Source organism: Schistosoma haematobium, chromosome 3 (genome assembly GCF_000699445.3).
Source record: "Schistosoma haematobium chromosome 3, whole genome shotgun sequence".
In the NCBI taxonomy this organism is placed as follows: Eukaryota; Metazoa; Platyhelminthes; class Trematoda; order Strigeidida; family Schistosomatidae; genus Schistosoma; species Schistosoma haematobium.
In genome coordinates, this window is record NC_067198.1 from 3,736,603 (window position 1) to 3,761,391 (window position 24,789).

The window sequence follows — 24,789 nt, forward strand, 5'->3', positions numbered from 1 at the left end:
GTGTTTTGAAGAGTGCTGAAGGCAGTTAGCAAGTTGTGTGGTGAATCTCTCGAGTTCATAACTAATATGACATCTAAATTCATGCAAACCCCTGGAAGGTGTTATTTTATCAGATACTAACCATCCCATTCACTCTTATCTTTCTCCTTGTATATCTTCTTCTGGTAGAACGAGACGTAATTACATTAAAATCCATGCAGGCAAGCAAAAGTATAAAAGTTCTATAATGCCTTACCTAGCAAATATACTCTGTGACGAACAGGTTGTTAGAGTTAACCTAGTCCATAACCTGTATTCTTATTATGTCTCTAATTTGAAAATTTCTACAGTTTTTCTGTGATTTTTCGACCTTTTTTCCTCTTTTTGTTTTTGTTCCAGTATTTTGTGTAAGAAACTTGTTGAAATGCCCTGTGCTGAGAATTCTATCTTGTACCAAAATATCAAATTGAATAGAACCAATTATAATTATGAATAATTTATATAACAAATTAGAAATAAAGAACTGTTGTTTAGGCTAAAAGGCCGTCAGAACCGGTGGATATTTTATCATGATTGGCTAAACAGACGAGATATTTACGTTTCAGAATACAGTTTCCTTCACACTTGATACCAAGTGCCATACATCTAAAATATCGCTGAACTATTCTTCTTTCACGCAGCTACCAAATCTTTAATCAAATCATTGGATTGTTGAGTGAAGGTGATAAAGCCAACTCAACTTTTGTCCTTTCTAAAGACTAAGCTTTGAATGAAACAACTGACCTCATAATGCTCATGTAAACAATAAAATCATAAAAGGAATCATAATCAGTTTATATAATACAAAGTTTGTCACTCAGCATTTAATGAGGAGTAAATAATCAGGAAATGAATGATGGAATTGCTTAATTATGTGGTGGTGGAGTGTTCTGACAGATCACCTCAACTCAACGACTGTCGGTGATTCCAAGTGATGTTATTACGTTGTAAGACTTCAACGAAATAGGCATTCGCAACGAACTCACAAGTGATTTCATTTATCACAAAATCACGTACACAATATTACCAAGTTACAAGTAAAATGTTGTAAAACACTTGTAAAACAAATCAGGAATTATTGAGTGAAAACAATTACGCGAATGTGAAAAGCAGTGCTTAGTATTTAAACAACAATATTACATCAGTTATAACGTCAATTGGTTAAGAATGGTACATGAATCCATAAAGAAATTGTCCGAATTACTGGAATGAATAATTAAATCCAAAGTTTTCTAATGAAATAAGGAATAGAAACAACTTGGTCAGAATGGCAAGAACAAGATACAAGACGTTTCTGAGAATCATGAACAACTACTTTTCTTCTTCTTATACAACCATTTCCAAATAGCATAACCGATGTAAACGACAAAACAGGCGATGATCAATGGTATCACAATATATAAATACTGAAATGATTTGTCCTGGTTATTCTCTTTGTTTATTTGATTAGTCATATTCTGAAGTAAAAGGAAACAGTAGCACTTATTACTAAATATCAAATATTTATCGAGTATTGATCAGTTTCTTCGGTAGTTTCCTTGAGGCTATCTCTGACCTGAACTTCGGTGATCCCCGAAGTTGTTTCAATGTGTTTGATTGGTGTTGGTGTACACAAATAATCACCATCCGTGCTATTCGGAATAAACGAAACAGTAGCATTCATCACTGAACATCGGAAATTATTCAATTGATCCATTATTCATTGTACACTACTGTTAGTAACGATGATAGTAAAGAATCCAATGAATAGTTACACAATTTGCATTTGTACAATCATTTAAAACATCTACTACCGATTTTACAATCGATGTGATAAGTACATACTATCCTACAAATAATTGACGACCCAGTTGTGTGGTGAAATTTGTGTTCCGAATGTCACATCCAACTACAATCCGAATGTGAATCAATAAGTTTATAATTGACGGTTTTATTGATGCAATCTATTCAGGTTACATATTTCTCTGCGGAAAATCAGAAATCCTTGTTCTGGACTTCAGCAATGGAAGTCTACAAACTCACTAGTTATTAAAACATAGTACACAACTTTCAACAGGCTGCACTATTTAACTCAATGTGGTTTCAACGGTTTCTTAAAACGATCCACATAGATATACGGTTTGATATTTATTTTTTCTGAAATAACCCCACATTCAGTTTGCTGAAAAGTTATTATTAAGTTTTTTATCATTGGTGCTAAGCAACGCTTCGATCCATTGTTCACTGTTTCCATGGTAAGAAAGCTTTGCGCTCATATCTGATTACATATCGTCAACTTATACAAAGCTTTAATTTAGTGACCGAGGTAAGAATACAAGTTAGTTCCTATTCGTAGCACTAAAATTTTCTTCCGAACAAATCTGTTTATTCGGATTGTGGAATGTGGTGATATTTAAAACGACCTGTGAAACTTACCAAGTACTTACCTCAATTCGGCAATCATTTACTTTAAGTTGATGTGTACTCCGATCATTACTTTCGATGCATGTTTTAGCTCTTTCACACCAGATACATGACATATTTGATGTTGATGCGTTTTGACATGCTCTAGTTGAGTTGTGTTTTGCACAAAGTTCTGTGAAAAAAGCATGGTGATTTCATTTAAATTAATCAACCAAGAGAAATAAAAATTAAAAAACATGTAACTGCAACTCAATGACATGATGTTGAGTTCGGGAATAAGTGACTATTTCATTCACTGGGAAATTGTCATCACGATGGATAATGCAATATTCAGTCCACTTTCAATTTCACTCACATTTCACGACAGCATGTTTGAATTAAACGAAACTACTTTGAATGTCGAGTGTGAACGATGAATTTTGAAGTGCAAATTTAGTGTATTTCAGTAACTGTTTACATTCAGAAACGTACACACGATGCTGTCACTGGGCACAACAAGGCGTACTGCATTGGATTTTCATACTGTACAATTAATTCTGATATTGACCATGATAAATTGCAATTCGAAGACATGACTTGTCTAAACCCTCAATTTATCGTATGTCTTTGACACAGAAAATATTCCGGAAATCAGGGAATCTTTCTCAAGTAACTCACAATTACACGGAATGTTTCAGCAATTGCAATGCTTCAGGAAAATTCAACATCACATGAATCGAAAGAAAAAACAGACGCCTCCTCGTCTTAGTATAATCAACTAACTGTCACTTAATATTTTTCCAAACTAACGTAATCTCATCTAACGTTTAGTGACTATGTGTTTGAGTAAATTCTACCAAAGTGAAAACTTCATTTTTAGTTTCAAATGGGTCCTTAATCATTTTTAATATTAAACAAAAATAGACGTGTATTTATTGATGATAAATTAAAAGTCGCTTGAGACGGATGCCTCGATTTCATATAATAGCTGAATGAACGAAAGTGATGAATGCAAGTGTAAAAATAGTTATTGCTGATTAAATAAGGTTGAACATACTGCCAATGGGTTCATACTCCACTAACGTGCCACTTTTTATCCATTTCACAGGAAATTCTATCGTAGTTTCTCGTCTTATCTTGTGTGACAAATTGAAAAGAAAAATACACTTAAAATGCTGATTTCTGTTCTAAGTATATCAGTAGCGGTCGAAATAAGAAACTGAAACTTTCCACTGTAATGAATACAGTGTTGACTATCGAACATCCTGACAAATTATGCTTTACATCGCTCTGTGTTTCGTAGGTGATCAACGTTCAACCATTAAATTAAAAACTAAATCAGTCTAGGATTTTCAAAAAATATATTTAACCCGTCAAACAATTTTTCATATTTCAAATTACAAATAGGTAGCATACAATTCACAAACCAAAGGACAATGATGAATGGCAGTGCAGTTTCAGACGCGCTTAATGCTTTATTTATGACTTGTCAGCTGGATATACCTACAAGTCAGAGTTGATGTTCACTGAGAGACTGTAACCCGGAATCACTGACATCAATCACCGTCCCGTTATCCACTTAGCTGCTCAGTCCAGATACTCACTAACTTGTGAAACAGGTGAAAAATAATTCACTTCTGTATTGTTTCTTGAATCTTCCAATTAGTGTTTAAAACTGCAATTGGTTCAACTTCTAGTCATCAACCATCTTTGCCTACAGTGCTTGCAATCCAAAACAACATCGAGACATTCGTCACAGGATGCACAGATATCAATATCAGAATGATCAATCGCAGTCCGAAAATCCAATGGGAGGGTTCAAACATACAATACAAAAATTGAAATTATCTTCACTGTTTAAAAATTCACTAATACATTTCAGCTGATCAGCATATACATCATTCAGTGCATTTCCTTTTATTCAATCATGAAACACTGTGTCCGACCTAACAGCTTACACTCAGTGCTTATCTCTAAACTCAGCTTCAAATTTCTCAGTGAAGCATCACGACTGAGCATTTTATAAAGGAAATGTCAGTTCCAAGTATCACTACTTTAGTTTTGTTTCATACAAGACACACTTCCTTTTACATTGGGTGTTGATATGACCGAGGACTGCAAGTGTGACTGTCATACTGTGAGTGAGTGGATAAATGTGTGGATATATTATCTACTTAATGTCATTCATATATTCCTGTCTCTATCAGTCAAATGGTAAGCATGAGCGAGGAACGTCTCCAAATAGTCATCCACACTTTTGCTATATAAATATTCATATACCTTAGTAATTTACTTAAGATTTCTTGTTAAGTGAGCCTCAACATGATTGATAATGTAAGTGACCGTGCATTAAAATGCTAACGATATTCTTTTAAATGTTTCTTATTTGTTTGGCACCGAAAATTTCCTTTGATTATTGATAGCAGCCTACCCTCACTAATTTTCGTAGGGACCTGAAAGAACGCATTTGAAGACCAAGTAGAGATCTGTCGACACACAACCTTCTATATCAAAATCAATTAATCATTTAACTAACGTGTCATCATTCGTATTGTCTTATTCAAAGACATCTAATCACACTCACATTAGGTATACTGATATTCTCAACTTCCTTAAAGGTATGTACCATGTGGTCTACATAGATATTCTGAACTACTCCAGTTGTCTACTTCAGTCATGTTTGTTAAACCGTCTATGTATCATGGATTGAGGCAACACACTGTGAGATGAATATCTGGGATATACTGTTTGTGACTGTTTGGCACAAAGACATCATTGTTTCTTCTGATAGCACTTCACTTCTAAGTATTCACTGTTTTCAACGATTGCTTCAATAAAGTGGGTCATTCAAGGATTAGTAATATTGTCAAACAGTCTGTCTGCCCATTACAAAATGTTAATCACTTTCTATCGCATTTGATGTAACTTGATGCATTCGGTACTATGAATTACCATGAAATGGTAGAATAATCTAAATTAATTGAAACAAAATTATTTCAGATGTGTTTTTTGGGTACTATAGTAATTTTAATGGTTAAGATCATGAGTCAGTTGAAGCTAGACATTAACACCGTCGGATGTCGACTCAGTAGCCTAGTGGTTAAGTGCTCGCGCGCGAAACCAGTAGGTCCTGAGTTCGAAACCCGAAGGGGGGAAGCCGTGGATGAGCACTGATGCGAAGTCCCACAATAAGACGAAACGGCTGTCCAGTGCTTCCAGGTCTTCCTTGGTGGTCTAGCTTCAACTGACCCATGATCTTAACCATTGAAATTACAAAATTATTTATTCATTTAATTGTGCAACTTACGTCCTCATAATAGACAGATATCTTCCCACTCGGATATATCAGACAACGTATCTTGTTTGTAACATCTGCAAACAGAAGGCTGATGATGCTTAGAATTCGAGAGATAAACATTGTGCAAGTTATTAATAAATTGAACACTGTATATACCTACTCACAAAGTGATCAGATTTGAGTGAATATTTACCGTGTTAGTCAAACGCTTTCCTCAGTTGAATTCGTAATTAATACATTCAATCAAAAGTCATGTGAATAAAATAAGCATGCATCGTTTAAAACAAATGTCAAATGCTTGATTTTTTAAGTTGTATTACCATTGTGTTATTATTGAAACTGTAAATCGTCAAGCTTCTCATTAAAATCTGATAGTCGTGGAGGAATTCACATGTACGCAATATTTTTTAAAGACCATTGAAACAATCAACCCCAAGTCAATATGACGTGAGCTGTGGAGTGTTTATTCAGAAATGGAACTAGTGAATTTGCTTGCCTGCTGAACGTATGGTTATTTCAATGTACCAGCTGATTCTGACCATAGTGTTTATTTACTGTAAATAGGAAACAGATAGCTTTATACTTGGATATATAATATTTAGGAACGAATATGCGATGGATAGATGTGTAAGTAAATGTGTTCTGTTGTGCTTCATTGAAGCCTGTAAACGAATATGAATCTCGACATTCGTTATTTCACAAGTGGATTAAGATCGTGACTTGATTCACCAATGATGTTCAATTGATTACTCTTCAATTCTAGTTTCTTTCAGTTCCAGTCAACTGTTCTTCAAGTCCTAATCAATGTATTCAAACGGTGATTGGATTTCACATAAAATTCTACCCTCTTTTCTCAAAAAGTGGCAAATTATAACTTTGTCGGTTTCTGAGAAAACTCGAATTGCACAAACTGCTAATCATCACAATGAATGAAGATAAAAGTGTTTAGACTTCACATGTGATCAAACTATGGTCAAATATTGACTTACGTGTACCATTATCTATTATGTTATGGAACCATCTGACAGCCAATAATTCCTCTGAAATGGTCAAAATCAAGGTGGATGTTTAAATGTCTGCATAATGAACGTTTATCTTTTTCAATAAATGTGCTATTTTTAACACGGACTGCCTTTACATACAAGTTATCATCTTCATTTCGAGATTCAAATGAACCGTTGTAGTTAAACGCTCAATCATCTCTGATGAGGAGGTCTCAAGAAATATAATCATTTCAACGATATTCTGAAGATTTCAATCCAATCACCTGAGAAGAATATTTCATTCCTGTAAGACGTGTTCAAGAAGCTTTTGACTGTGCAAGGGCCTTATAACATCTATCCGACAATACCCATAAAAAATCACTTTCTAAGATTTTGTAATTCGTCAATTCCGATAACTGACTGAAACAAACATATGTAACACTAATTTTATAGGTGTTCTTGTACGAGTAAATCATCTTGTATTAGCGGAATGTTCAAGGTTGTTCATTAGTAAGTTGTTTCAGAAAGCACCTATGTTCAAATTCTGTAATCATACGAATGTGATCACAAACATAAAGTTGAAAATTCAATGATCAACAGACAGAGGCTAAGAGACATAAAACTTTTATGAATCACGTAAGTGCTAGAAAAGTATTGGAGGGCATGATATATAATTCGACAGTTCATGGGATTCATTAATCCAAACTGACTTCTCTTACAAAATCGCCTATTGTTACACATGTGATCAATGTGATTCATTTAGTCTACAAAGATGTATCGTGTCGGTCAGATATCTTCTACTTTATAGTTTTGATAGACTGTAAAGTAGGTAAGATTTACTCTAACCACTACATCACACGGTTTATTATTTCTACTAAATCAATCTATGTTTATTTTGAGATTAATCTTTGTTTTGTTTGATATTTTTACTTGACAGTAATCATTACGTGTTGTGAACACATATTCTCGAGCGAAAATAAAAGAACAAAACAAAAACTGTATGCTGGTCAGCTCTCGTGTAACAATAAATCTGAATACGGAATAATTTACGCAGACTATATGTCAGAAAAAGAAACAAAACAAACCATAACTGAATAATATAATAACTCACTTTCATCCAAGATCACTGAATTAGAACCATCACTACCTGGTATATGAATTTCAATTTGTCCGACAAAGTCTACTCTATGTATACCTATTGAACCTGTATTTATTAAATGAAAACATGGAACGTGATTGATAGTCTTCCAGTGAATGAATAAAAGATTTTGAAAAAAATCTTTGAGGTTCAGACGACGTGTATAGACTGTATTTCGTTTGTTGTAAGGCGTCACACTATTGACAATTTGAGCAAGAAAAGATATCAGAAGAAGTTTTGCATGTGACATGGAGCATAGAACTGATTCACTGAAGACATCGAATCAATTGGATTCATGAAATGAAATGAGATTAAGAAAACTCAGAAACTATTTTGAGTCAAAAAAAATTATTGACTTACCAAAAGGGTAAATTTTAAAATGATCGATGTCACTTTCGTAATATTTAAACGAGAATTTTGGTGTTACATCCTTAAAAGATACAAATACATGAACAAGAACCTCTATTACAAAATATAGTGAACTCACTTCGCGAGCACTGGAACTTTTAAAACTGCCATTGACAAGTGGATGAGACTGAGTAAGACTAACTCTCATTGAGTAATTATAATGATGAGACTGAATATATGCATTAATATCTGATCGTTTACTTGCATACCGATATGAATTGTTTCCAAAGATTACTTTTTCATAGTCCTTTAATCCAGGTTCTTGACAGTTGAAGAATTCGTAATGCAGGACGACAACCAAACAAAATGATGTCAAAGTGACAGAAGAGAAATTGTATCTGAAATGGTCCAGATGAAGAATACAATGTTATATCATTGAATCAAGTCTCAATTCGTATAATGCACTCATTTACTTTGTGTGTTCAGCTAACACTCACCTCATTTTCTCGTTTAAAGCAGTGAGTTAAATTTTAATAGATCATGTCAAGTTTATATTGACATTTTAGGTGTTTGGCTGTCTCTTTCTGATTCGATGGTTCAAAGTGACCATTAAGAAGGCCACATTTGAAAAACCCATGTGTTCACGGTTAACCAACCATGGCGGTAGATGAACTCATCGTTATTCAATACTCTTCTAGTTATTGAGAACGTGGGCTGACATTGGCAATTTTCAATACAAAAGATGATTATTGTTCCACGCTAAAAAGTTGTCGGCAATAATCAAATGTTGTTTCCTCGAGTATCACAGTGTGTAGGCAAATAGATATCTGTTGCGTAATTTCCCGAATTCATCAATATCAAAATTGTTTTCAACTAAATACGGTCCATTCTATGCCATTGAACAATATCTAGTTATGAAAAGTGAACGGTTCTGTGTATATAATAGTGTTGATCAGTTATTGTGCTTGTAGCGTGGCGTCGAGTTGAGGTTAACTACGAACACCGCTACAAAGGAACACGTGCCAAGTAAATCAGAAGGCGTAGGTTGAACGTAGCCAAATAGATCCATAAGATCCCGAGGAAGCCAAATATCAGAAGGCAGTTAACGGACCAAATCGAGATATATTTGCTGGCGATCTCGTGGCATCGAAAGGATACCGAGATCGTGCCAGGATACAAGCTTGGTTACAGAACGTAACCGAATTCGCGCGAAGTTACAATCAAAGTGTGTGTATAAGAATGGAAGCAAAATATAGCTGTCATTAGCACAGTCAAACAAAAGCACGTTAAAACAAGCACTGGTACAGTTGGTTATAATAACAATTGTTTTTATTAAACCAGTCGTGTTCTTGTGATAAATGTGAGTCACTCATGAGTATGAGTAAGATTATAGAGTATTTGGTAGTGTTTCCTTGTAGCTATTTCTACGTTTTACACATTAACAGTAGAGAATGCTATTTAAGTACGCAATACAACTTACTACATAAAGAGGCTATGTGCTATTGGGGTTGTGGATAGACATCCAAGGTGTTACGAAAGCCTAACAGGTGTTATATTATTAGATAATAACCATCAGTCAGTAACTTGTAATCTCATACATGTTTCTAATTGTACAGATTCCTAATCTTCTCAAAATGACATCTAATTCAATTCCAGGTAGTTTATCTACTCAACGTATGTATGAGATTACCAGTTTCGTTCACTCCTCTTTCGTTTCTTGTAAAAGAAACTTATTTAAATAGCTTTTGCAGAGAATTCCACATTATACCAAACACATAATATTGAATAAAGTCATTAATCGTAATAATGAACAGCTATCTCAATTTTCCAATATAATTTCATAACGACAGCGTAAACGATTGTCACATTTTAAATGTAAAGTCGTAAAAATCTCCGACTCATTACTGTCTATATAATGGCATGCAGTTTCACAAAAGTCATTGGAACAACTTTTTGGTTACATGTGGCGTACTTCAATGTTCTTTTATTTATCCAGATGGAGATTATTCTTTTGTTAAGTGATTTCATTCTTCTCCAGTACATCCTCAACAGAGGCCAATAAATTCTTTGTACTTATTATCAAAATGTGAATATTTTAATGTTGAACTCAGAATAACTCTACGTTCCAATGGTAAACAGTTTTTACAACTAATGGAAATGTAGGTAGTAATAGGTATGAATGAATGGGATTTGATATGACATATGATATTCGTCATATTACCAACTGATAAATTCTACTGAGATCAACTATGTAAATTGAAATCTAGCTTTACTTAATTTTAATTTTATCGTGAAACACATTAAATGACCAGATGAACAAACAGATCAAGACCAAAAAAATTGTCCAGCACGTTCGCATGTTCTACTCACTTACTTACTTCCATACGCCCGTTACACCTTGTGAAGAAACATAGGTCGCTCACAAGCATAATCTACCCAACTTCTGGACAATCTTTTCCAGTTGTTTGCAGTTCCCTCTAATTCACGACGCACTGTATTCTTTGACCATTCGCTCTCTTGTTTCTCTTCAGGACTTCAAGTTAGCGTTTGCTTCATGATGTAGTTTGATGATCTCCACGATATATATTCTATTCACTTGCAGTGTCTTTTCTCAATTCTCTGTTCATCTGAAAGCTGGTTTATTGTCTCCCACAGTAGGCTGTTACTGATGATATTCAACCATAGAGCAGCCAGTATCTTGCGTAGGTAATTATTTACAAATATTTAGACTGTTTTGATGACAATTGTGATAGTAGAATGGGTTTATAAAATCAATAGTTATTAGATTTAAATATAGGTTTGGTGTTAAAAAACAACGAGTTGATTTGACGTTGATTTAAAATTGAGGGCTTGATTACTGAGAGAATAGAACGTTTGGAAAATCACCGCTTCATTGAACAGTTTTGTATTTCAAAAGGTTTAGTTTCCATTGATGCTAATTGATTTCACTAACAGACAACACAATGAGTTATTTTTTTACCTAAAATCAGTTGAACTGAACATTCTTCGTATAACGAATTCTTTGCCCACACTACGTGAATGACAACTTCTAAGAAGATTTACACACATCTTCACACTGATTCAGTAGCTATGCATCATAATTTTGCAAATCAACGCAACGAATATTAAATTGATGAGACAGACACTAATGTTGATCCAGTTCATTGTGATAGGATAGCATTCAAAAAACCTCATCACTAATATTGAGCAGCATTGGATTTGTTTGCACTGTCATTCATAATCAGGTGTGATTCTGCAATTTTGCTACATGAAGTGTTAACATGGAAATGATGTTAAAGTTTCATTATATAATCACGATTGAAAAGAGAAATTACAAAACGTGTCTTCAACTCTTCATTCGCATTCCAACGAAACACTTAATTAATGTCGACTGTAAGAAAGCTATGTTAGGTCGACCTGATAGAAAATAAAAATTTTCTGTGTTGACATGTTGATAACCGAGTACAGATCAAAGAAAATACGAAGCTAACGGAAGACTGTAGACGTAGATTATTGTACATCAGAATATTAAAAACATTACTTTGCTCCATTTCTCTTGGAATCCGAAAAAAGTATTAGAATTATTCTACACAGTGTTTCTTCATTACCTGGATACAATAAAAACGGATCCATTTCTACACGTATGAAGTAAGTCATCTAACGAACCATTGCTGGTGGGTGAGATACTACTTTTTCACATCCAGATAACTACACATTCTAAACTGTTCGACATACTCATCACCGAGTTACTATCAAAAATTCGACAGTGCACTATATGGACAGCCTATATTCAGATGACAAAATTATGCTTTTCCTCTACAGCAGTTCATTATTCACGTTCAAACAATACCATCACTATACTTTTTTAAGAATAAGTACTTCAACTGATGACGCTCTATCAACTACATTTCTACACTTGCTTGATTGACATAGTCCATCTCTCAGTTGTCAAGTGCATTGAATGATAAACCTAATCACAATAAAATCATATAATCTATTTACGAACTGCGAAATGTTGGTCGCTTTCTATCACGTGAAATTGAATTTGTTTAACAGCTACCCCACGAAAGTATTTATAACATCTGCCTACCAAGATGAATTTTTGAATTCGTTTCACTATATCAACTGATTCATCATACTTTGGAAAATAAATATGTTTACAGTAGTGGCAATATCAACTATCGAATTGAAGAGTGATCTCTGCATTCAGAACTGTAATAACTAGAACTGACTTTGAAAGAATCGGTCTCATCATCAACGGATGACGAACCCAGCAGTTCATTTCACAATGAATTGATCGATATTCTCGAACCTGCCTAATGATTCGGTGGTCTCTGTTCTTTATATTCAATTTGTATGCATTCAGGAATGATATCTGAAAACTTTCGAATTTTCTCTGATGTATCTGACTAAATATTGGATAACGTCAAGCAATATCATTTGTGTTACAACCTGTAAATGTTTTCAAATAGGCGCTATTATTTTTATAATACGTGAGTATATTATATAAATGCTTGATTAGCAAACATATTTCTGTTGACCTCAGTTGTTTGTATAAAAATCAATGATTATGCATTTTCTTGTCGCCTTTCATCATATTCCTTTTCTTTAATAAGGCTATATGGTTTTATCAATTGTGTAGTAAGCTTTATATAAATCTCAGAATAAACAATGTCGTTGTCTAATAATTATGTGTTTATTTGCCTGGAAATCACCTGAAAATCACTCACACAGAATACTTAAGAACGTGACATTCATTCTACAAAAACGTTCTACTTTTGTAAAGCCAAAATGAAGTGAAAATAAATATTTCACCCGGTAATTCATAGGTCTCGCTTCATCTAAAAATAAACATTGTAACTACTTGCCATCTAATTCCGAATGAGTTAAGTAGTCATTTTCTTACAGAATCATCTAGTTTTCACGTCCTCAGCCTATGGAACTCACATTAATAATCTCAGTGCTTTTAGATTTGACGCGTTTGTACGTCCCATGTTTATTGTCTGTGAGACTGTGGTCAATCATCTTGATGGCAAAATCCACATCAAATTTTGTGTATTGTTTTGTACCGCTCACTTTTTTAGATAAACTGACGAAAGCGAAGAACAAGGTGAAAGGGGAAGTTGAAAGACTAGAAGAATAAGAAGGAAGGTTGGGCTCTTATTAAGCTTCTGTTTCTGGAGTACTTTGTAGCATGATAACCATTATTCGCTAGGAAATAGAGGGCGCCGTCTTCACTCCAAAATGTAGTCGGTTATACCGAAAATAACCCTTGTGCATGTTGATCGTTAGTAAATTTTACTTTCATCATATTCAGGGATTTGCAAACATGTGCCTGATATATCTAGTTTCTCAAAATACCTTTCACCCTTTAGCGTAGCGAAAAAATCTTCTGGTAGTTGCAAAGGATACTGACGAAACTCTGAATGTTCACGTAATCCGATAGAGAAATCTACAGGTAGGTGAACGCTTCCATTTTATTTCTTGACAACCACTGTTGGCGCAGCCTAATATGAGAAGTTTACAGCTTTAATAACACCTATTTTCTGAACCCCTTCTAATTCCTGTTTAACTATTGAAGGGGTAGCATAACTTACAGGTCTTCTGGGTATAAAAACGTGAGTGGCTCCCGGTTTGAGGGTTAACAATGCTCTGGCCTCCGTACATGCTCTCAATATTTCTTTGGGCACGTTGTGATGTCTTTGTAGCACAGCATGTTTCCAGTTCCATTCTACGTGGTTCTCAGTTCAGATTCGTCTGCAGATGTTGTTAACAGAGTGGTCTGCTAGTTTAAGTGTCTCCATATGATTTAACCCCAATAAGTCGGGTGCTAGATTATTTGTAAGGTATACTGTTGCATTCGCTATCAAAGTACCTTTCGAAACAGTGCAGGGTACTTCTTCAGCAATATTTAACTTCTCACTCGATGCACTGTGTACTAGTTGTGTTGTTGGATGAACTATGAGTCTCCTAATATTCCTTCAAGTTTCTGGGCTGATTGTTTGAAATAAATGATTCATATCGCACAGGCTGTGATTAGCGTTCTGAACTTAACAGGCAGGGCCAAATGGGAAGCAGGACCGATAAGACTCCAGACTACTTGTACAGGTTTTATGAGTCATTGATCCCATCGATAATTCACTGTTCTCTAATTGCTGGTATCATTACCACATATATATTGATAGGGGCACAAACTCACTAGTTATAACAATTTCCACTTGACAAAATTTACAGGTTCAATACAACTCTTCTGATTTGCAAATTCCTCTGAAGCAAAAACAATTGATGTAGCATAATTACATGAATTCTTTATATTTCACGGTTCCTCGTCAGCTGCCTGCAAATTGATATTATGACATCAGAACAGTCCTCATCTTCATGATAGCGAGTATTTTGTTGATATCTCAAACGTTTTCAAGAAGAACAGTAAACAACTGGCAAAATATCGCTCAACCCAAACCATCCGTCCACAAAGATTTAGTTGTCGATATCGCCTTGCCGTGATCAACCTATTCAAAGATGTTTGTCTCATAATTCTTCCTTAGCTGACACTAAATATGAGCCTATGATAAGTAAACTCATCGTTACCCGACATTGTGGATAGATACATCTTACTGTTGACCAAGTCCATTTTTTCACCGAGTATTGATTAAAGTTTATGAGAACAGTCGACTAAAGTAGACCAAATTGTTGAAGAAATTAAACTTCTTTGGTCTTTCTATCGTTTGGTATTGATATTCATTTTCGTAAGATAACAAAAGCTAAAATTTTCCTACTACTCAACATGTGAATATTTAACCTTTTAAAAATGCTTGAAAATTCTTCCGTTATTAATATTATTATTATCAATACCAATTTCATTGTTGGATCTGTATTTGTACTACTATTCTACGTTTGTTCTTGTTGCTCTATTCGAACTCAAATATTCATTCAGATGTCAGTTGATTGTTTCAGTGGCCCATTTTCTTACTCCGATTAGATCATGTGAATGATTGTTTTCAAAATGTACATCCTGACTAACTTCGTGTATAATTATCTACTTAACTCGCGTTGGTAAACAACGGAATCAAATCATTCAAATACGAGAATTGCTTTCGAATACGTATATTTGATGCGATCAATGATCCAGTAAAACGATTGGAGAATCAAAGCGAAGAAAACGAGTTGAGAGAGGAGCGAAATGTCGCGCGGTGAAGAAGGCGAATGAGTCGACACGTTTTAATCGAGAGTTAATAAATATTTATGGCCAAACGAAAATACGATACAGACATGTGATGAGTAAGATGAGAAATGACCAAACATAAGCTTACCTTATAGCAGTCAAAGTTGATAGGTGAATTTATTAGGGACGTCAAAATATAGCTTGAGAATAATGGACAGATTGGTTTGCTCAGAAGTAAAAAGAGGCTATGTGAGCCCGACAAAGAACTGGCGACTACATTGATTTATCTTCGGCTCACTCTGCGGCCAGACATTCAGCACATACCACATTGAGTTTATTTCCTCAGTTTCAATCATAAAACACTGTGTTCAACTTGACCACTTACACTCGATGCGTGTCTCTAAACGCAGCTTCAACTTTCTACAACACATGATTATGTCAGTGAAGCGTGACGATTGAGTACTTTAAAGAGGAAATGTCATTTCCAAGTACCACTACTTTAGTTTTGTTTCATACAAGACACACTCTTACATTGTGTGGTGATATAATAGAGGACTGCAAGTGTGACTGTCATACTGTGAGTGAGTGGATAAATGTGTGGATATATTATCTACTTAATGTCATTCATATATTCCTGTCTCTATCAGTCAAATGGTAAGCATGAGCGAGGAACGTCTCCAAATAGCCATACACACTTTTGAGATATAGATATTCATAATTTATAGTTATTTTGCTCGATATATCTGGTTAAGTGAACTTCAGTGAATGGGAATTTTCAAAGTCATTTTCGCATTAATCAAATCGTTAGAACTTGGCGTGTTCTAGTTTCATTCGGTAGTTGATAAATTCAATAGAGTTTGTTACAATGTGAGCTGTATATGCAGGTGAAGTACAAAATGGAAATTCGTTGTTTTCTGGAATTGACGTTGAATAATCATTATTCAGTAACATTTGGACAGTGTGTTCACATAAACTACCTCAATTTTATTTCGTATCATTATGCACAACAATTTAGTGACATTTATATCGACTGATTTTACAAGAGAAACGACTGAATAATGTAGACTGTAAGAAGCTAAATTAGATCACTTCGACAGTATACAGAACTATTTTGCATTGACATGCTCACAGTCGTATACAGATAGAGAGCAATATAATGTCAGTGAATATTTGATGATGTACATCACTGTATACCAAAATATTAACGACATTCTTTGAAATGTTTCTTAAATGCTTCTTGATGAAATTCACACTGGATGTTGCTGTTAATTTAAAACGATTTAACTACTTCACTAATTCATATCGTTCAGAGAAAAAGCGTCTTCAGTGCCACGTATTCATCCGTTTTAATGCTAATTGATGACAGTCGGAGAGATATTGATGCGTCATTTCAGCTCCATAATGATTATCATTGACTATTCGTTGTTTCATTTGTTTGAACTTCGTTTTCTCCTCTTTAGTAAAGTGAACGCTCAAGTTTTACATCTCTAATCTACTCAACACCATAATGTGTTCGGCAGCTAAAAGTGATTTGGAAAATAACGTTGTCCGACAGAGACATTATATCCTGAATGAACAGTGATTATTCATCCTGAACCTAACACGTGATTCTTTCTTCCTCTTAAAATTGTTTGGATTGAGGACTTTAATTTGACGATTCAGTCAGGTTTGTGTGTTTTGGTATTATATATAGTCATTATAACTATAAGATTTTTTCTAAGTAATTTGGGTTCTTTTATTCTAATATGCGTTTTCATATAAGAAATATTATTTTGAATTAATAGTGATAAAAGTAGTGTAAATTATCGGAAAGCGTGATCTGCAAATATCAGTCCGTTGGCCTCAGTTGTTGGTAGAAATATCAATCAATATAATTTCTCGTTGTCTGTCAACGTATTCTAACAAAATTATAATTATATAGTATTATCTATTGTGTAGTGAGCCATATGTGGATCTCAGTTAGAATAAACAATGTCGCATTCTTATGATGTGCTAAACTGCCAGGCCACCACCTACGCACAAAAAATATGAATGAATGAAACTTTCATTTTGCGAAATATTGCTACTTTGTAGTGTTAGTCATTAGTTTTAGCCCATAATATATCTTATTCTAGTTTCCGGACATTCCATCCTATTCATTCTACCTGAGTCATATTTTGACCTTGTCATTTATTCGCTTATTAGCCTTGACTGTTTTCACATGAGCGTATATGTGTGTACACTTCATGTCCCAGGACTCATAACATGTCTGTAGTTTATTTTGTCTGCCTATAAATATTGAGTAATGCCCGGCTTGAAATGGAGTTGGCTTCCCAGCCATCTCGCATACGTGTCATTTTGCTTTGCTATGTTTCATTCGCTTCATGTACGAAATATATGTATTCTCAAAACAATTCTCGTAATTCGACTTATTTAATTCCGTTATTGGATAACGCGATTTAAGTCGACGATGACATACGAGAATAGGCGATAGTAAACATTCGTACGCTCTAAATGGAGTCAGATCAACGGGTTACTAAAATGGTGAGCCCTTCAACGAATATCGCCGATCTAAATGAGGACAAAATCAAACTACGGGCCTCCGCTGAAACTTTACTAAGAGCGAAGTGAATTGAAAGCTACTGTTCTTCCCGGTAATTCGTAGAAATTCTTGCTTCAGCTAAGAATAAACGTTGTAAAAACTCGTCATCTAATGCCTTGAGTGGTTGTTTTCGTGTAGAATCTTCACACATCACAAGTATATTGGTCTGTGTGACTGTGATGAATCGTCTTGATGACAGTCTCCATGTCGTTCAGTATTTAAGTAGGAGAGCACTTGAAGAAATTGGTTAACACACAAGACGCATTGTCATCGAACTAATATCGAGTTTCGGCTATCATATTACAGAAGACTGTAGATCATACGAAACAGTGAATTGACTAGACGGTTCAGATTTATTCTTTGTTCAAATCATGTCATGTATTAGTCATTGAATGTTGGTTTGTCTTCGTCATGCAACATTATGCATTGCATAATTGAAATTTAATTCAGTAGACTTAGTGGAGGGTGTGTTTATACGTCCTGGTTATATTTTAATCGGAATTTCATGCTCCCAGTACTGATCTCATTATTGAATATGTCCATTGTTTCTAAGATCGGAACCTCAAATTATTTCCAGTGTTATTTAGTGAGAACGATTAGCGTTTGAACTTGATTCAACACAATTTACACAGTAAATGGCAAATAATTTTCTAATATTTTCTGTGCTATTACGTTTGCTGTTGTTGTTCGCGATATATAAATTGAACCGATTTTTTTGGACAATCATATTCCTTACTAGCTTTGATCTAACTTATCATTATTGTTTTTAGTGTTATACACCTTACTCTGTTAGTTCTTATCGCTTTGATCACAAGTTCTGTATTCTCAGGAATGCTGTTATCAACAAGATCGAATGCATATATTTCGTCTCATAAACGAATTTCTTTACAATTAGGGCATTTCAGAAATGTATCTGATTCAGGTCCTCGAAGTAATTGAGTTTAGCTGGCCAAATAGTTTATTAGGTGTGCGATCGCTACTATAAACTTTCACGACGTGTTCCGAAATCGTTAATATAAGTGATCTCAATTTATTGTTTGCCTTAGTGAGTACGTCAGTGTCTGTAAAATGAGTTCTATTCATTCACGTTTATTACACTTTCAGTTAGTAATCTACCTATGCAACTGAACATTGAAAAATTCAAAAGTAATCAACCAGATACGCAGTGTATGTTGAGTAAACCAGTTTAGTGAGATAATTCATTCAGCTACACAGAAACTGTCAATTCTCATGCGTTATCCGTTCACCAAATGTTTTCAGAAAATTGTCGGTTTTAATTTTTGTCTAAATGTCCTACAAAATATCTCAGTTGCAAGATGAGATTGGTGAAGTTCCAGTGAGGATTCGTGACTACTGTAGTCCAACCATATCGGTTATAAAACAGCTATCCACCGTGAGCTATGGAACAATATCGTTAAAACGTGTGAATTGATCGATGTTTCACAGAAAAACATAGTTTTTCAAAATTCAACTTCCTAATTAATAGCCAACTAATCATTGTTATCATGGATCCTCAATCAGAAAATCTTGTTCAAACACGACTTGTCGAACTTACATTAAGTAAAATGATCATACACATGTTATTTAAAGAATGTTCCATCTCAGAATTCTTAGTAATTGGCTTATTTCTTTAAAGGCAATTATTATAGTCTAAATTATTTGATAGCGTGATTTGCAAACATGTCTGTTAACCTCAGTTGTTTGTACAAATATCAATCAATATAATTTCTGATTGTCTATCACCTTGTTCTATCTGATCAATAAAACTATATGGTAGTATCCATCGTGTTGTCAGACTTACATCGATCTCAGTTAGAATAAACAAGGTCGCTCTTTAATAAAACTGTGTTAATATGACTGACAATCAACTACGCACACAGAATATCGGTGAATGAAACTTTCATTTTGCGAAAGATCGCTGCTTTTCTGAAAACAAAATGAACTTAAAATACATTTTTTGTCCGTAAGTTCATCTAATCTACCTTCCAAACGTCCCACACACTTTGTACAAAATGTCTTCTATTCTCTTTTCAATGACTCCAGGTTCCCATCAATATTTTAAGGTATGACTTGATGATCACTTTATCACACACATCAGAATTTCTGGTGGTCTGATTTTACTGCGTCCATCTTAAGGTTTTAGTGGCAATATAACTTCAAATACTGTTCGAATACATCTTCCGAACATAGCTTCAGCAGGGAACTTTCAATCTGGGACAACAGGGTTGAGTGTAGTTCTATAAACTGTTAAGAATCTTGTAATTACCTGACATGTCACTTCGTCTATCACTTCCAGTAATTTCCTTTTAAATATGTCAATAAAGCGCTCTGCCTATCTAATTCTTTGAGTGTGATACGGTAAAGAACGCATATTTGTGGTCCGTTTAATATTGCTGAGGTATGTGTGTAAGTGGTCAAGTTGAACACAGTGTTTTATGATCGAAGCTGAGGAAATAAACTCAATGTGGTATGTGCTGAATGTCTGGCCTCAGAGTGAGCCGAAGATAAATCAGTGTAGTCGCTAGTCCCATGTCAAGCACAATAGCACGAAACAGATTAATCATCTTGGTAATGTGTTTTGGAAACGGTGGTTAATAGAATATTTACCGTCCCTAAAAATCGTTGGAAATATTTAGCTGAACACCGCAATTTTCAGAAAGGAGATGTAGTAATCGTGGCTTCGGACATCTCGACGCGTGGAATGTGGCCGAAATATATAACGACGAAAGGTTAGTACGGTAACTGTTCATACGAATAATGGATTGGTTAGAAAGGTTAAACGTAAATTATGTCTCTTTGAAGGTTCGAATTCGTTCCTTGTTGTATCAATGAAGGCAGGTCGATTAGGCGTACTGTTGTAAGACCTGCTCGTTTCTGTATTGTAGAATATGTTATAGAATGAATTATGACCATAGGCATCAAGGTAGCTTGTGTTGTATGGAGGGATTTTGTGGGCCAGTGTATATGAAAGCCGTTTGTCATCACTCCACTTAATTGACCAGTATCGTCACATGGATCTGGACTTCTAGAGCTGTCGTTAATATCCGTAGATTCATTACACCAAATCGATCAATCCGACCGCTTGTTTCACTCTCTGACAATTTACTTGTATTAACGATGTCTTGACTAGTGCCATATTGCTTGACTTCAGTATATCTTTCAAATCCAGTCTTCAAGCTGATCTGTCGCTTTTACTTAGGTTGGTCGAAGCGAACCACTGGAGCAGAACTTAACTCACTTACTTCACTTAAACGAATAACTGGGAGTGATAAGTAATGGACAGTGCACAGCCTCATGATATCACTCTGTTATATTCACTTGCTTACTGATCTCACGCGATGAACTGGATTCACAAAAAACGCAAGCGTATAAACAATAAAGCTTCCTCTATATTGGTAAGTCAGTATTCACACAAATAAAGGTTACCGTGCGATAAAAAACCTCATCTGTCAAAATGAACCCGCAGTCTGTCAATGTGATGTCACTAAGTGAGATTATCACACATCCTACTATTTCGGCCTACCAAAAGAACATATCATAGAAGGTTGGGTGCATGAAGTTTGAAGTACAGTAACGATGAACTTTAAATTAAATCTTGTGGAAGTGTTACAGAAGGCATTGAAGTCCATGTAAATAATGTGGAAGTGAAACAGGTCATATCATCATGTGAACACGTGATGCTAATAGAGTTGACTTAGCCCAGTGATTGAAAACCTGATTATCATCCTTTGATAAATTAATGAATGCTGACTCTGAAATCACCATTGGAATCATCACTGAACAAGATTTTTTGACACAAGTCAAAACTGATTGAAGCATACTTTGAATGATGTTGGCGTTTTTCATTCTGCTTCATAGAATGTAAATGATACTATTGTTTACAAGTTGAATTTACAATTGATTTAAACGTCCTTGATATTCTTCAGATGATTAGAACGATCCGTAAAGCGGTGATATTTTACTTGTTTAACTGGTGTGCTGTTCGGTTGTTTGAATCTCAGCATTCACAATGATGAAAATTTTTCTTTCCATTTCACTTAACACGGTGAGGAGTGCTGAAGTGAGTGTAAGCCACTAGGTGAATACTGCAAATTCATTGATTAATTGGTGCTGTTTCACCTACTAGCACTACTACGGTGTGCGTTAAAAGCACAAAATTTACCAAAATTCCATGACATGAGCACGACTGGCGTGCAAATCAGTCGAAAGCAAACGGGACTTGATTGAACCATGACGTGATATCAGTCTCCAAAGTTACTGCCTGTTAATTTGAATCATATCAATAGGTGCACCTGTCCGGGCAAAAACTGTGACCAGTAGTTAGAAGTATGCAACTGACAAGTTTCATACAGGACGGACACGACTCGTGGATTCCAATGCTGACCACATCACATCCATTGTTTTAAAATGGGTGAGGATTTCACGGGCAGACATCATCCTTAAAATAACCATCATCAACAGCACCAGTGACAAATATTCATTCTTAAGCATCATTGGAAGAATACGACAATGGTATTATGTCGATAACAATTCAACAGTCGTCAACAAACTCAACTGTGAATCATTCAAATAGTCGGTTCAAACCGAGCCAGAAATCACCAGTGAAATCTCCTTGTTTGTATGTTATCTAAACTTCATCGTTATTTGCTCTTCATTTGGATTCAAGTGTCGGCATCCAAAGATAGCAACAACAGAAATAGTAAGATATTACGAAATAGATAGACGAAATGATAGTGCCCTCTTCATTCATGTAAAAGAATAATTGAACACGTTCACGTGTGAGCGCTTCCCCGTTTACACAAAAGTCCAGTGGAGCAATACAATTAAAACACCAAAGTTTAAAAATCAAATACATTTAATTGTGCATTAAACTAGTTTGCCCACTTCCTTCCTTCCTTTCGAACAAACAAATGTTCGTTACATAAGCAGAGAAGAACAGAGCATAAGGATGACTGAACATTGAGTCAAAGTTGTTTGTTCGATCATCCCTTCATGAAATTGCCTACATCATCACGCATCCACCTTTTTCTTGCAATCGATTAGCTGTGTTACACGCAAATCCTGAAACTAGACAATCTTCTTCTCCATTCTGTTGCATACACACAGTCATTTCTTGTTCACATTCACAAACGGGACGACAATCCATGTTTCCCTCTTCACGTGGTTGTTCAACCAGTTTACGTTGTTGACTCAAAGTTGACATGCTTTGTATTTTAACTGCACTGTTACGTTGAACCAACGAGAATGCTGGAAGACGAAGAAGCAAACCAGATCAACATGTAGGATAAATGAATATTGTAGTGTTGTCAACACAAAATTATTCAAAGGTTATGAGACAGATTGTCTCTTAAACACAATAGAATAATGCTAATAACAATTCGAATCACCGAATAGATTGGTCAAATCATTATTCAACTTACTCAATCTAATTTATTCACAAGTTTTCACTGTGAAAATGAATAACTAAATCGCTAAACTAACTTCTATCATCTCATGAGCTGTTTTACTACCGAGCACGCACCATCAATTCTGAGCATTTGAATTAACCCTTTGTGAACGTCAGCATCAGGTTGTATGTATATGATGCTGACTGGTCCATATAAAACAAAATGCGTGACTTATGTTTCAATTTTATTCACTATCTCACCATTCATAACAAAATGGTAAGTGAGTGCTGTACGTAGCTATTAAATTGATTTTACGATGCATGCTTTGTAATGACGGTGTTTCGATTGGAAAGACAATAAGAGAAGATTACATGTTCATATTTCTGAGCATGTTCCAAAAAACTTGAGGCCGCGAGGGACTGGAGCTCCCAACAGTGCAATAGCTCGACATTTACTTGACACCAGGCATAACATTGACACTCCAAACGCTTTTAAAATCGTCAGCAGACAAAAAAGTACGACCGCTCTCAGTTTTACTGAAGCGATCGCGATAAAAAAGATTAAAACGGATTTATGTATTCAAAAAGAGACAGTTTAGATAGGAGGACGTTATAGAAACTTCTTCGAGACTACAGAGTTCTCGAGAAGATTTTCAGTATTATCCGAAACTCATACGACGGATTACAGTGCAAGGTCGTGCATGGAGGACAGCTGACAGATGCATTCCAAGTAAGGACCGGAGTCAGACAAGGCTTTCTACTTTCTCCTTTCCTCTTTTTTTTGTTGGTCGACTGGATTATGAAGACCTCGACATCTGAGGGAAAACATGGAATACAATGGACAGCTCAGAATCAATTAGACGATTTGGACTTCGCTGATGACCTGACCCTCCTATCGCATACGCACGAACAAATGCAGATAAAGACAGCCAGTGTAGCATCAGTCTCTGCATCAACAGGCTTCAGCATACACAAGGGGAAAACCAAGGTCCTCAAATTCAAAGCAGAGAACAGCAATTCAATCACTCTTGACGGTGAAACTTTGGAAGATGTAGAATCCTTTACATACCTGGGAAGCATCATCGATGAACAAGGAGGATCGGACGCAGATGTAAAAGCGAGGATCGGCAAAGCAAAGGCCTCATTCCTACAGTTGAAGAACATATGGAACTCAAAACAACTTTCAACCAATATCAAAGTCAGAATCTTCAAAACGAATGCCAAGGGAGTTCTACTGTACGGAGCTAAAACTTGGAGAACTACAACAACCATCATCAAGAAGGTACAAGTATTCATAAACAGTTGTCTATGCAAGGTACACAATATCCATTGGCCGGATACCATCAGCAACAGCCTTCTGTGGGAGAGAACAAACCAGCTTCCAGCTGAAGAAGAAATTAGGAAAAAATGATGGAAATGGATAGGACGTACATTACGCAAATCGTCAGACTGCATCACTAGGCAAGCCCTAACTTGGAATCCTGAAGGGAAGC

General features: G+C 35.3%; 1 protein-coding gene across 1 annotated transcript; it reads right to left on the minus strand.

Moving 5' to 3' along the window:
* Nucleotides 1-1,319: 1,319 nt before the first annotated feature.
* Nucleotides 1,320-23,113, minus strand: MS3_00010560 (uncharacterized protein; the record flags this gene model as incomplete). The annotated part of the gene is made up of 10 exons (XM_012938913.3): nucleotides 1,320-1,475; nucleotides 1,574-1,649; nucleotides 2,434-2,593; nucleotides 3,458-3,514; nucleotides 4,763-4,853; nucleotides 5,708-5,772; nucleotides 6,688-6,738; nucleotides 7,793-7,885; nucleotides 8,180-8,211; nucleotides 22,917-23,113. 10 exons carry the CDS (start codon nucleotides 23,111-23,113, stop codon nucleotides 1,320-1,322), a joined length of 978 nt encoding a protein of 325 aa, XP_012794367.3.
* Nucleotides 23,114-24,789: the final 1,676 nt, after the last annotated feature.